This window comes from Heliangelus exortis, chromosome 2 (assembly GCF_036169615.1).
Source record: "Heliangelus exortis chromosome 2, bHelExo1.hap1, whole genome shotgun sequence".
Classification (NCBI taxonomy): domain Eukaryota; kingdom Metazoa; phylum Chordata; class Aves; order Apodiformes; family Trochilidae; genus Heliangelus; species Heliangelus exortis.
The window spans coordinates 127,682,562-127,697,447 of NC_092423.1; the positions used below are offsets into that span (position 1 = coordinate 127,682,562).

The following is a 14,886-nucleotide window of genomic DNA, read 5'->3' on the forward strand; positions in this document are numbered from 1 at the left end:
GTGTAAAAGCTCTAGACGTATAATAGCAAAAAAATAGTGCCATGTGCCTTTGGTGGAAATCCAAAAAAGGATGTGTAACCTCACTGAGCTGACGACTGGAGCCTCAGCCACATCCCTGTGCTTTCTTTAATAGTGATAATTATACCTTATTGTCCGCGTCTTGTTTCTGGAACAGCTTCTTAATGAACTGAGATGGTTGGTGTGCACACCAGGAATTGTCAAGTCTCCCCCCCCTTTTTTGTTTTGTTTTGTTTTGTTTTGGGTTTTTTGTTTCAGTAGCTAAGCTGGCAGCTTTCTTGGCACTCCTGAGTTTCACTTGCACCAGGACTAGCAATCCTCCAGGTTAGACTTTACATAAAAATGTTGCATCAGTTTAAACAAGGGTGTGGTTCAATATATCCATTTTCACTGGTGAAACTAGTTCAGGAAGTTCCTGTCCCATATCCCATGTTGGAGCTCAACATGCAGTTCCACAACCACCTTTATTGGCACACCTAAAGAGATGTTTTGTGACAGTGCACAGAGACTGAGTGGCTGGCACTGCTTCCAAATCCCCTGCAAACTGGTACCATGTCTTCTTACTGTTTTAATAGGTGTAGTTCCAATACTGCATATTTCTTCCCATCACAATTTCAGATTCTAATAAAACCAAGGAGCCTTCTTGACCATGCTGGCAGGTTTGCCCCCTCTTATTTTTGCCCCTAGCTGGGACTCCTTTTCGCTCTGGTGTATAAACAGGGCTGAAGTCCTGGAATTAAATATAAAATTTTAATGTAGGAAACCAAAAACTGAATTTATATGTACTTTGATAAAGAAGTACAATGCCTTACAGCTCCTAGTGACACCATGGTTTATTTTGGTTATATTTATGAGCTTTTGGGAAATTTATTCAGAGTAGCTTTGCAGATCACTCCAACCATGGGCACTGTCACACGTTCCATTGTGCCAGCAGAGTGCAGTCCCAGTCAGATGGCCTCTCCCCTGAGACAGCCTGTACAGTAATGCAACCAGGCCAACTGGTACAAGTAGTTTCAGTAACTGGCAGGGGAATTCCAGTCCTGCATTTTTATCTGTATTTTGTCCCTCCCTTCCACTAACAGTTACGGCTCTGGATGTGAGAAGAATCATCTTTGCTGGATTAAATCTGGATGGCTGTGAATGCAATGTTACTGATTTCAGCACATGGCTGGGTTTACAATTCAGTGGGATTTCTTTGCTTCAAGGTAAAGCAGCAGTGTTTGAATGTCACACCCAGCTGCAGGATTTCAGGGAGAGAGATTCACAGTGACTGATGAAAATGGAGAAACAGAATTTGGTTAGCAATTATATTTAAAGAAACATTTGATGGTAACTATTTATATATTCCAACAAAATGATACATCTCTGCTGATTCTCCCATTTCAGTTGTAAAAAGTTGCTAGAGAACACAAGAACTGCTGGGGAAGAGTGATACAAATGGAAAGCCTGGCATGGACCAAAGGTCTGTGCAGGGAAGGAAAACAGTGACAAGTGGTGTTGGAGTGTACTGAAAATCCTCCTATAGAAGAGTAAAAGAGGGTGGGAGATGCAGAACTTGCAGGAAAAACCTGCAGATGGTGAAGTGTCTGAAGTCACCGTTTTTTTCAAAATAAACTGGGTGGAAGGGGGTCAGTAGATGAGACAAGCAAGCTTCAGGAATGGGAAAATGAATAAGGGGGCACATTACCATGGTCAGGGGGTGGTGTTAAGACCAGCTCCTTGGCACAAAGGAAGGCATCAGTCATTTCAGAAATGCCCTGAAACAGAAACAGACACAAACTCTTACAAAAGGGGCACCAGAACAGTCACTCTGAGCATAGCAAAGGGGCTGAAGTTAGACAGGTTGACAGCAGGTGGGAAACAGAAGGAATATCAGAGGAGAGAAATACAGCAACAAGGTGCTGGGAGGAGCCTTGAGAGGTCATTTTGCCCCAAAGCACCCTAGTACATTCCTGTAGATAACAACACTGATGTCAACTGGAAGGTGACACTTCATGCAAAGACTATACTTAACCATGCCCATGAAAAGCAACTGGGATGGCAGTACACCAGTGCCAGGAGCCTGGGACACAGAACAGGAACCTGAACAACTGGTACATGCTGCCAGACCAGATACAGCAAGCATAAAAGAAAGAGGGTGGAATGGGAACTGTGGCTGCAAAACAGGCATTTTAAGCAGTATGTTACCAAAGAAAGAGAAATAAAAGGTAATGGCACTACAGTAGCAATTGGCAGCAAGTGGCTTCCAAAATTAAAAAAGCATGGATTAATGAAGAACCCAAAAGACATGAGAACTAAAAATACTTTCAGGGTACAGCTTAACCTATGAAAGGGTTGACTGTATGTAATGACAGCCTGCCATAGCAATAAATTTGGGATTCTGATGCTCCTAGGTGGAAAGAGACAAGATAGGACAAGACAGTAAAGGATAAGAGTGGAAAAATTAAATAAAAGCATAAGCCAGAACACAATATATCACAAGGAACAGATTCCCACCCAAAAATTGTTCTCACAGAGTCAAAGGCTATATCTCAAAAGCCAGGCAGGCATTGGGAAGGAGCCACCCAGAAGGGATGATTAAGTTTCACTGAAGGCAACCAAGCAAGCCCTGCCTGGCATGCTCCAATGTGAATGCTCCAATGCTCCAGTTCAGAAATGTACCCCTGGACTCTTAAAAGTATACAGTAGTTTTTTTCTTAGGATCAAGTTGCACTACACTAAAACCTGAAAGGGAGACCGTGCAAATAAATTCTCTATACCATTGAATCCCTCTTCTGCAGGCTAGGCAGAGGCCTCCAAGCAACTCCCTGTGTGAGAACCAACCCAGCTCCTCGGACTCTGTGCACAGATCAGCAGCAGCTGCTGCATAAAATCAACCAGGCACTCTGACCTTCCAATAAAAGGGGCATGATCAGCTGGGGTCTTTCCTGATGCCAGGCTACCATGGCCAATTTCAGCTACTTTTTAAGCTGTTTTTAAGAAATGAAGGAATTAATTTGCTATCTTTGCCCCTCAAACTGTGGTAACTTCTACCAGTCAATGCCATTTTCAACATCTTATACCAAAAGTGAGAATCATCCCACCCACCTTCTGGCACGCAAAGGCTGTCTGTTGAACCACATCAACTAAGGGTTGGACTTGATGATCTCTGAGGTCCCTTCCAACCCAGCCAACTCTATGATTCTATGAACTATCAAGCAGGAATTTGGTGGCAGTCCCAGCAAGGAGAACCACACTGCACCAAACAGCAGCAGGGCGGGACGAGGCTGCTGTAATGCAATTTGGACAACTCAGTGGCTGGCTGGATCCCCAGTGCTTGTGAAACAGGTCCTCACCCTTCCTGCCAAATCAAGGAGCATGCACGCAGTAATAAAAGGTAGTGCAAGCTAGGAACCTGCACCAGCACGAGGAATGGCAAAGAAAAGCACGGTGTGCCCCATCATCTCGGTAAAAAAACTAAGAGAAGCACCTCCGCAGTGGAGTTGGAAATACGCAGCTTAGGTCCTCAAGAACCAGGTGCATGTTACAGGATTTCCTTGGGGAAAGTTTGTGTTACTTGTTTACAAGTTCAGTTACTTGTCATGAGGGAAAAAAAAAAACAAAAAAACAGGTTTTGAGGAATATGCGCTTAAAACTGAAGTTTCACAGTGATCACTAGATGAGAGGTTGTTGTCACAAGGGCCAAAATCATGCAGCTCATCAAGGGGATGCTGGAGAGCCAAACCAGCCGCTTCTGAGCAGGCGAGGAGCCCCGCCGCGCCAGTTCCTCCGTCTTGCACACAGCATGGGACGAGCCCTCCTTGTCCTCGGCTCACTCAGTATCCGCCCCAAGAGCTGCTCCTGGCGGCATCCGCCCGAGCACCGCGCTCCCTGGCACCACGCGGTGCTGCCCCCGACGGCTCCGCTCGCCCAGCGCCGAGGGCTGCGGGCAACCGGGGCTGCTGCGGACCGTGCGGCCGCCCGCCCTCCCCTTCCGTCCCGGCGGAGGGAGCTGCGTGTGGTCGTCGGCCGCGGGGTCCGAACTGCCCTGCCCTCCCCTCCCGCCACATGTCCCGGCAGGAGCGGGCGGCCTCGGCCGGGCGCGTTCCCTTCCGCCGCCCCGTCGATGATGTCCCGCACCTTCCCAGGCAGCTCGGTCCGATGCGGGGAGCCGGGACGTAGGGGCACACTGGGAATGCTTGGAAGGCGCGGAACAAAGCGCGGAACCGACTGCACCATCCTCTCTCCCCCCGCCCGCCCGCGCAATCACGACCCCCAACTCCGCCCCGACCGCAATCACGGCCCCCCCACTCCGCAAACGCGCACCCGCCCCCCCCCTGCGCGTTCTCGCCACGTCCCAGCTCGGCGGGGCCAATGGGCGGGCGGCGCCAGGTGTGTGCTACCTGCACCACGTGGGGCGGGGGGGCGGGCAGGTAGGGCCGCGGTCCCGCGCAGAAAAGCCCACGGCCATTGCGCGCTTCCAAGGGGTGCAGCCGGCGTGGGAGCGGCCGCCGCCCGCCCCGGAAAAAGAAAAAAAAAAAAAAAAAAAAAAGAAAAGGAAAAAAAAAAAGGGGGTGGGAAAGGGGGCAGCCGTGCGCCTCCCCTGCGCTCGGTCCTTGGGGAGTCAGGCTGCAGGTGGGGGCTCTGCCGCTTGGGTCTCGCTTGGAAGCGCCTCGGGCAGGGAAAGTTTCTGGTCTCTTCTCTTCCCCCTTTCCCCCCCTCCCTCCCACTCCCCTCCCTTCTTTCCACTTTTTTTTTTTTCTTTTTTTTTCTTTTTTTTCCTCCTCTACCTTTATATCCTTTTTACTGGCCTGGTGACACTATGACGGCGTCTCCCGACTACCTGGTGATCCTCTTCGTGACCACGGCGGGCACCAACGGAGCAAGGCTGGGCTCGGATGAGCGAGAGCTGCTCCAGCTCCTGTGGAAAGTGGTCGACCTGAGGAGTAAGGAGGTATTTTTCCCCCGAAGGGAGAGCGCCCCAACCTGTTGCTCCCTTTCGCCTCTGCCGTGCTGGGTACAGGCGGGGTGTCCCCAGCGCTGGGCTGGTGGTGGGTGCCCTAGGCTGGAGCAGGCTCTGGTGGAGGGCAGGGGCTGGTGCTGCAGGTGGGGAACTCCAGCCCGGGGAGCTGACTCGCCCCTCCTCTGCTTTCTCTGGAGCTGGGGCACCTGCACGACGTGCTGGTCCGGCCTGACCACCCGGAGCTGACGGCTGAGTGCCAGGAGATCACCCAGGTGGATGTGGAGAGCCTGGCACTGGCTCCACCGCTGGAGCAGGCACTGAGACAGGTGACACCCCATAACTGGCTGCTGGGTGCTGGTCTCCCTTGGGGGCTCCCTGGTGGGGTAGGGGCAGTGTTATCATTTTGTACCCCCTTCCCCACCACCACTTGGGCAGTGGAGGCTGGCACAGGGGCACCACAGACATGTGGGTCAGGAAGCCTTTACTGTGGTGGGCCTTGTGAGATTTCAGCTTTGCCTTGCTCACTCACCTTGGGAGGGACTGAAGCCCAAGAGTCATGGCCAGGGATCCCCCTGCTCTGGTCTCCTGCCATGCTGGAATCTGAGCTTCAGCTGAAGGTGAGCTCCAATCAGTGTTAAAGAGGTTAAGTTTAGGTGTCCTCTGAGAAGACGAGGTCGTGGTAGGCCCTGTTAAGGCTTGTGGTGGCTCATCGGTCCTGAGAGGGAAACAGTGCTGAAGCCTCTAGATAAATAGAGGTGCTTGTGATTCTCATTGTGGTCTGGGCTGAAAGCCCCCGTCCTTTCCAATGTGCTTGACTGCCCTGTCTGAAAGGCTCTTCTGCCCTGACACTCCCTCAGCTCCCTGAAACCAACTTTGTGCTCTCACAAGTCCTCCCAGGAAAAAAAAAATTTCTGTAACGTGAACTGTGTGGCTGCATCTCATAAGGGGGCAAAAGGGACAATTTCTATAGAAGTAAAGGCCTAGACTCCTGCAAAAAGGAAATCCAGCTCTGTGTTCCTGCTGCCCGGGAATAGCATGTTGCCAACTGATGACACTGCCTAGAGCAGCCACTATGATCTTTTTTTTTACATTTACTTTTTGTCATTCCTGCTTTCAGTTTAATCAGTCCGTGAGCAATGAGCTGAACATTGGCGTAGGTACTTCCTTCTGTTTCTGTACGGATGGACAGTTGCATATTAGGCAAGTTCTCCACCCTGAAGCTTCCAAAAAGGTATGTAGTTGTAGCTTAGGTCTGACTCTGTTCTTTATGTGATTTCTTACAAAACTGATCACCTTGTCTCTAGCATGAGGATGCCTCCACACAACTAGTGCAATCATTGCTCGTGTTAATATGCTTGCCAGACTAGAGAGCCTGGCCATATGGAAGACATAGGCAATGCCCTGTGCTTGTGTAGCCCTGAGATGACTTTTTAAGTTAAATCAGAAGAAAGATTTTCTTAAGTGTTTGAGAAAGGAGCAATGCATTGACAGGATACTCCTACCTCCTACAGCTGTAGGACCTACAATGTGTTAAGTGAGAATTTGGACATGTTGCCAAATAGTCAACCACCTTCATAATAAACTCTTTTGAAATTTTACATTCAACTTTACCTTCAGCAACTTTCAATCTTGGTGTATTCAGTTGACGCTCCGAGGGCGGTGCTCGTATTCGTAAGGAGCTGAGCAGTGAGTAGTTCGAAGCAGGCTATGGGTGATGACTAGTTCTGTGACTCCACAGTTGCCAAATTACTAACAGTTATGAGGTCCTGCCTACTTTTCATTAGTGATACGAGTTGCAGCAATAAGCTGAGTCTCTGGTCCTGAAATAACTGCTTCAATATTAATACTGCCTTATTTTGTGGTTTGCTATGAGCATGCATTTCTCTAACCGAGCTGTTTTGCTCCTCTCTTTTCACCTGGTCTTGTGTCCGTCAATTTGCTGTTTCATCCTTGAAGGGACACTGCTGCAAGCCTGTGCTGTTAAAAAAAACCCCTGATACTCGATGAATTCTTTATGCCTTAAGTATTTTTCCCTTTGAAGGATTAGAAGAAAAACAGTGAATGTGATTTGTAATGAAGGGACTGTCTTAATGTGAGAAAACACATTTTTTTTTTTTTTTTAAATTACATGGATTTAAAAAGAGACAAATCTTAAATAAGTTTATTTGGTGTCAGAGATGGGTATCTTTTTTCCTGTATCATAAAGGGGTCTGTGAGAGGAACCAAATCATCAAAATCTTCTGTTTGTGTTATGTTACCAATTATTAATTTGAAATCTGTTATATGTTGCCTTACAGATTAAGCCAGATTCTTATGAGACTTTTAACAGTTCTTTGAGTACTCTGATTCTGAGGTTGGGGTATCAATAAAATCCACATAGACAGAAATCTCTAGGCTTTTGAAAAATCTATTTTTCTTTTAAGATTCTCAGTCTGAACCAATCTAGCAGCTGACAGTATTCAAAGAATATTGATATCAATTCAGAATTGGCATCAGCTGTTCCAACTGAATGTTAGTGAAGTATAAAATTTGATCTCATCAGGGAAGAAAAATAGCCATGCTAAAACTAGAGCAAAAATCTTGGCAAGCACACCTGCATTTTCATAAGTTGTTCTTTAAAGAGTTTCGTTTGGCTGTCCATATGCTAAGACAAGCTCTGTTCTCAAAGCAGAACTTGCTTAGGCTCTGAAACTCTTCTTTGGGCTCCCTAAATGTGCTTTCACATAGCTTGTCATTCTGTTATAATGTTAGCCAAGGTGTTAACTAGCAGTTAAACCACAGAAAGCTCTTACTTCTGGTCTAGAAGAAGCACTGCAGGAAGCAAACAGCCAAGTGGAATATCAAGGTGTGTGTCTATGGGCAGCTCAGTTCTCAAGGAGTAGAAGTTTGCATTGGTTTAAACAGATGCACCCAAGTCTTCTCTGTATCTTTTCCAGCCCTCAAAAAACTAAAAACATGTAGTGGAGGTAGTGGAGAGGTTGAAAAGTATTTTGTTGACTTCTAGTCATAACTGCCCCTGGCTTCACTTTTTTTTTTTTTTTTTTTTTTTTAAGGGAATAAGTATTTGAAGTGTGACTATTCTCTGAAAACTCATCTTTTTCTAAAAACCAGGATGCCTTCTGCTAGTCTTGCAAAATTTGGTTGGCTCTATAAACTGAACAGAGTGCCCTCTGGCTTTTTACAGTTAAAACCAGAATCAAGAATTGATGATAAATGTTGCAATAGCAATAGTAGGCATTTGCTCTCCTACATATATACTAGATTTTGAAGCACTAGTAATAACTGCAAATGTTTCTCTGGCAGGGAAAAAGCACATTTCACTTTAAACCATGTAGAGAGGAAACAGCTTGAGCAAAAAAGTTTATGAACATACTTGTGTGGCTAAGAAGAGCTCTAGAGTTTCTCTGTGGCAAAGGCTGTTTGTTTCCTACCTGTTATAAAGGGAACTGCCAGAAAGTTTGGTATCTAAAGACAAGTAGATTTAATTCACCTGAGCTGACAGCAGTTGCTTTGTCCTTTTACAGAATATCTTACTGCCTGAATGCTTCTACTCCTTTTTTGATCTACGGAAAGAGTTCAAGAAGTGTTGCCCTGGCTCTCCTGATGTTAGCAAACTGGATGTTGCAGCCATGACAGAATGTATCCTTTCCACAGTGATGGTGTCTACTGCTGATACAGCTTTGGCTCAGTTTTAGAGCACAGAGATGTGCGAGTGATGCTTGCAAACACGAGTTTAGGGGTGGTATGACTTTAATGAGTGAGCTATACTGAGCTTCCTCACAAAGATAAAAATAAAAGTATATGAGATTGCATGCTCCCATGAAGAAAATCCTGTATTTCTTCTTGGTTTTTGTATTTTTTTTCTTTACTAAATTTATAGTGTTGTCTCTAGACTTTACAGTTTAGCGTAACAGGCGTATTTGTTCAAATTGCAGGTATGAATCTTAATATTAAATGAATATCCTCACAACTTCAATCAGTTAGATTTTATAAATTTTATTTTTAACCAAGAATAAGTTTTGGGGAAACATCTTAATTTTTAGGAGGGCAAATAGTTATTCTTGGTGTGAATTTGTAGTGAATCTTTGATTCAGGACTGAGCCCAAGGCAGGATGCTGTTGGCACAGGTGATACTCGGTCTTGTGGAAAATGTGTTAACCTTCACAAGATGAGGTTGGACTGGAAATGAGATGCAGTTGGTAAAATGTTTCTATTTTCAGTGACCGGTGCCTAAAATTACTTTGAATAGTCTGTAAAAAAAAAAAAAAAAAAAAAAAAAAAAAAAAAAAAAAAAAAAAAAAAAAAATTTAAAAATCCTTTCTGAAATGGTCTGTAGCCTAGTCCTGTCTGGCTCTGTACTAGTCTTAGCTCAGTTTTGGTAGCATGCCATGTACAATTATCAGAGCCAAAACTGGGGCTTTGAATGATTTGGCTGCCCCTTCCTCCTTGCTTCCCTGGCATCTCCCCCTCTGGCTGCAGGCTTCAGTCCTGCCCTCAGATGTACTCTTTGACACAGAAAATACTTGACTTCTCTGCTGACCTGTTGAAGCAGTGACCACAAAAGCTAGCTAGTAAGGTAGGATAAATAAATTTTAATTTGTGTTTTTAATGTTTTGTTTGTTTGTTTTTTAATAGCTTATTCTGTCCATGGAGTAGTTTGCCATTATGAGCTGTTATATTTCATTTAAGTCTATGGCTTCTGGATTGCTTTGGTCTTTCACTGCAGGACTGGTATTGCCTGGGCTTTGTACCTCTGTCAAGGGGGCATAAAATAGCTATGCATGTGTGGATTTTGTTGTGTTTAACCATAAGGTTGAATACTGGAAGCTGTCTACTTTGCCACCTGCAAATTAAGATTAATGTCCCCTGGAGAAGGGACAGGAATCACTTCTCCACCTACTCTGAAGCAAAGCTTTGCCATGAGCTGGAGAAGTTAAAGGCAAAGAGCTGCTTTGGCTCTTTTGGAGAGATGCTTTTGTTTTCTCCTTGTGTGAATGTCTGGTGTACATCTTGACACTGTGGAAATGGTGGTATGACTGTAGCCATCCAGAGCATCCTCAGTGGTCAGCTGAGGCACAGTGGCAGCCTGGGAACTCCCTGCCTGCTGGGAAAGGGGAGCAGACAACCCTACATTACCTGGCTCTTGGGAAGCCCCTACCATCCAAGAGTGGTTTTGGCAGTCATCAGTAGTGTTTGCTCCAAGTTGCTAGAGGCTTGGTCAGTCTTTCCCAAATGCTTTCAACTTGAGTCTGAATTCTGGCTCTGATATTCTTCTTAAGGTTTCCAAACCTTAGTAACTTCGTTCTGGTTTTATATTAATCTTTGTGGCTTGCCTTGTTATGATGCTTTTATTTGTAAATCCTGTTATGTTTATGCATCATGGCTGATATTAACTGTCTCTGCCCTAAATTGCTTGAGAATGTTTGAGGCAGAAGTCACAGAGACCAAATAAGGAAAATTGCATTTTTTTGTTTTGGTTTGTTTTACTTGTATTGATAATTTCCTTCCTCCACACCTTGCAGAAATGTACCAACTTAATCTCCTCAGTGTCAGAAGTTGTATAAGGTAATTGCATTTGAAAAGTCAGGACATGCATGTAATGCTTGCAATTAAAAAAAAAATTGTTGAAGCAGGTGCAAGTCTAAAGACTAGTTCAGGCAGTTACATGCAGAGGTGTTTGGTTTTTTTTTTTTTTTCCCTTCACGTAATCAGGACAGCTACTTTCCTATTAAAACAGTTATGTAGCAAAGGAAAGGTCTAAATGAAAAGTAACTAGGATTTGAAGTGGATATGCTGGGGCAGGGGACACAAAACCAAAGAGTAGTTTGAAATGAAGTTGCAAGTTAGTACACAGAATCTAACCAAGCTCTCCTTATTCTTGTACAGAGTGGAGATCTCCCACCCCATAGCTAAAGGAGGATGCATGAATGGGATATTCCATAATTAGTGCCACACAAACTACTTGCCCAGGTTCACTAGTGTTTGGTGAGGAAAAGTTTTGGCTTAGGAGAAGGGTAAGGACTAGAGATGAAAAAGACCTGCATGCATAAGCTGGTTGTAGTAGAGAATTTTGGGGCAAATCCCTTTGTGTTTTACATCTCCATGTACCTGCATGTAAGATGATTGTGATCAATGAGAAGGAATCTGAATGATGCATAAAAGAGGGGAAAACCGAGTATTACTGTACAGTAATTTAAACTATTAGGAGTCTTCCAAGTGTTTGTATTTTGATGGTAGCATTTGATTACAGGCAAATGGAGGACATACCCTACTGCTCCTATCAGTCAGGGCAAATAATTTCCCACTGCACAGTCATTCAAATATATGTTCCAGTGTATAGCACACTAGATAGTTGGTGCTTAGCTATGTATTTCTTGCAGATAAGAAAACAGATATTAAACCATATAATTGCTTTGGTTATTCTTCCTTTAGAAAGTACTTTTGGGACTCAATTTTTCAGGAAACTACTTGAAATTGTGTACATCAGTGAAATCATTCCAAATTCAAGACCTCAGGTGAAAGTTTTTTATTCTTCCCTTCACCACCCTGCCTCACCTATCAAGAAATTATAAGTTTCGTGTAGAAACTACCACTGATTTCTTTTTATGCAGAGGAAATGTTAAAGGATATATTTAAAGTGCTGTGAAATAAGAGGGCAAAAGAAAGACTAGTTGTAGCTGTTATTTCCAGGTGCTACTATCTAATTTACAGTCTCAAAACATTTTTTGGTTGCAGGAGACAGTCTTCTGGTAGACTTTCTCAGTCAGTATTGTGTAAGAGTATCGACATCAGAACAATTATGAGAAATTCCTAGTAACAAAAAACTTGAGGGAAGTGATCATGTTCTGGCAGGGAAAGAAACTGTCTGTCGAAATATTTTTTGTTTTGTTTTGTTTTAAACGTGTCTAAGTATACAAAAGGAGTAGGGTTGTTCTTTTACCCTCTGTACCTCCCATACTTGCTGCACTTCTTGATTTGCAAAGCTTGCTGAGCCAGTTCTCACCGCTGTGAGTGCCTGCAGGGTGGAGTGAACAAAGCTTGCATGACTGTTCCTATTCGGTCTGCAGAAGACTCATCTTTTGCCTCAAGATTGGGTGTGCAGAGATGATTAAATGGCAAATAGCTCTTCCTCCAGCACATGGTTTGCTCCACTCACTTCTGAACTGGGTTTGTGAGGATAACTCCTTACTAGGAGTCTTTGCTGGGTCTTGTCAGTAGAAATGCAGATGTATGTCAGATCTGCCTGCTTAATGGGCTGAACATGATCTGGATACTGCAGTACTGAAACTTGGGGTTTTTTTGGTTTGTTTTGTTTTATCTGAGTGTATTAAGAACAATGATGTGGAGCACAGCTATAGCTAATAGTGTTTAACTCAAGCAATAAAAAAACCTGTTACTGAGTATTACCTGAAGTACTTGCATATTGCTATTTGTGTTTCCTGTGATAGTACCCAGGAACTGGGTAATACCAGATTACCTTTATGCCAAGTAGTGTTTAAGATACAATCTTCTGCCTGAAGAGACTTAAAAACAGAGCAAAGGGGGGGTCAGTGCAGCATACAATGCAATACTAGTTTTTGTCATGTCATCTCAGAACTAAGTTGGTTGTTCAGCATTTCTTTTGCTATAGTTACAAAAGGAGCTGAGACTGAAAAATGGAAGACACGGTGAAGGAGAAGCCTTGGGGAGCACTGGTACTGAGTAAAGCTGTGGTGATGAGTCTGAGGAAATGTTTAAATGGTTTAGAAATTTCTCCCATGTTACATAGGAAATTCTGTAGAATATGCTTCCCTATGTAAGAGTAGGCTGGTGAGTGTTACAGGAGGTGGTACTGCAGCTGCTCAACAAGATTAATTTCCTTGTTTCCTATCCTGCTTTGGTATTTGGGTATATCTTTTGCCTGTTGATTCATTTAGAATATATATGTGTGTGCAACTGCATTTAGGACCTTTAGGCAGCCAGGTATTTCTAACACTTCTGTAAATGTGAGCTTGGATTTAACCACTGCAATTGCCTCTTTCTATTTGTCCAAGAGATGCAACCTTTCAATACTGCTGTACACAAACACAGTTGTGGTGTCCTGTCTGTTCATAGAACAAAGGGTTCTATAAAAACTGTTTCATTAACACTTTCTGAATTTCCAGTACCTCCATTCATACTAGTCCATCTGTAGGTATTCAGCCTTGTTTATTAGAATTCAGGTTTTCACTTGGTTAATGGCATTTTTAACATGTTCCTTTACAAATGCAGAAGGCTATCAGTTTTCTTCTCCAGTCTTGCCTAAAAGCCTTGCTTCTAGCTAATCAGAGGTGAAGGTGTGAGCGATTTCTCACTCCTAATGCTGATGTCTTTCTCCCCCCCCCCAACTCCTTCCCACTGTGTTTATATTAAAATTGTTCCTTGGCACAGCTGACTCCCTGAGTCTGAACACCTGGTACTAACTTCTGTTGGCATTGGGGTGTTTTTAGAAACTGTATCTTCTGTTGATCAATATTTTTATATTGAAACTGTTTTCTGAAGAAAATTAACATAGGATGGGGGAGTTGTTTTTTTCCCTGGTGTAGCCTTGTTTCAAATCCCAGCTCCTTCAGAATTCTGCATTCTCTTCTCTGGTGGCTGACTGACTGTAGGCATCTTTGGCTCTGCAAAAAAGGAAATACTGAAATGTCTCTTCAGTTCTGACAGCCCAGCACAAGCACACGTGTGTGCACTTGTGTATGCATGTCCCTTGCCATAATAACTATTGAAACTCCTGCCCAATTTCTCCTGACAGAGGAAAGATAACATTTTCAGTCTTTATGAAAGAAGGTCAGGCAAGACCAGGGTTCCAGTACCAGCAGCTTCTGGTTCCCTGGACACACAGCAGAGTCTCTGCAAGTGCAGCACAGAGCTCTCAGGTGCTGCAGGAGGAAGGGTGTCAGGAAAAGGAGGAGAAGTGCTCTTCTGCTCCTATACACACGGTGCCCAGAAATATCTGTGGTGCTGATTAAGGGCCCTCCCTGCAAAGGCTCTGTTAGTGTATTATTTGTTTTCTTTTCAACCCCCCCTTCCCCAGAGGGCAGGGAAGGAGATGAGCTTGAGTTACATTTTAGGAGTGAGATACTGCAATGAAGAACTTTCTTCTTACTGTAAATACTGATAGTCTCTTAAACTGTGCCTTAGTGTTGTTGTATGTGGTTTGTTCTGAATTTTTAGCTTGTTTTTGGGTTTGTTTCTTTTTAAGAAAACATTTAATGTTCTCACTGCTCCAAAGAAGGTACTGGAAGGAAGGGTAATGGCTAGCAACCTATTTAGTCAAGCAGCTGGAGGGGGAGGGATCACTGATTTAAGTTTTCTTTTTTTAAACTATGATAATTCACTCAAACTCCAAATGTTCTTGTAAGCCTAAGCACCATCTTCTCTACTTCCATAGTCCAGTGCACACTTAACCCAAGAAAACCTCAAAATCGAATTAGCTTCAAAGTGTATTTTGTTGGCACAGCATCTTTCCTTTCCCTACTGCGGGAGAAGAATTTATTAATGCAGTTGAAATAATTTTTCATCTCGCAACAAGATAACAGCTAAACTTCAAAAACAATTAAAAGAGAAACCTATTTTGTAAGAGTGACTTGCAGTCACCCCACAAATAATAGGCAAGACTTTATTCCACAGTGAAACTTGTGCTTCCTCTCCTGTTGATGAGCTGACAGGACAGAGCTGGTGCGTGGTGTCTGTTTCTAACAGAAGTTGTTCTGTTCCCTGCCCTTCCTGCAGGCATCTGCCAACTCCAAAGTGTGCTCACCTGTAGGTGGAGAAGCTTTTTTTCTTTTGAGAGGAAGCTTGCAACTTTTGAGCACCAAAATGCAGACGCTTTTGAGTGCTTGAAATGTGTCTGTAGTTTGGTGGGAATGTGGGCGAATAATTTGTGCACTTGACTGTTTTGAACA

General features: G+C 44.0%; 1 protein-coding gene across 3 annotated transcripts in view; it reads left to right on the top strand.

Moving 5' to 3' along the window:
- Positions 1–4,734: 4,734 nt before the first annotated feature.
- The window catches only part of ESRP1 (epithelial splicing regulatory protein 1), a 32,893-nt gene continuing 22,741 nt past the window's right edge, over positions 4,735–14,886 (top strand). For 2 of the 3 annotated variants that reach the window (XM_071737961.1, XM_071737962.1), the window contains exons 1-4: positions 4,735–4,951; positions 5,158–5,286; positions 6,078–6,191; positions 8,485–8,599. In XM_071737961.1, the coding sequence (XP_071594062.1) occupies positions 4,820–4,951; positions 5,158–5,286; positions 6,078–6,191; positions 8,485–8,599 (490 nt within the window). In that variant the 5' untranslated portion in view covers positions 4,735–4,819. Of the gene's footprint in view, positions 4,952–5,157; positions 5,287–5,480; positions 5,578–6,077; positions 6,192–8,484; positions 8,600–14,886 lie in introns of those variants that run through there. The other variant, XM_071737963.1, reaches the window with a different exon arrangement.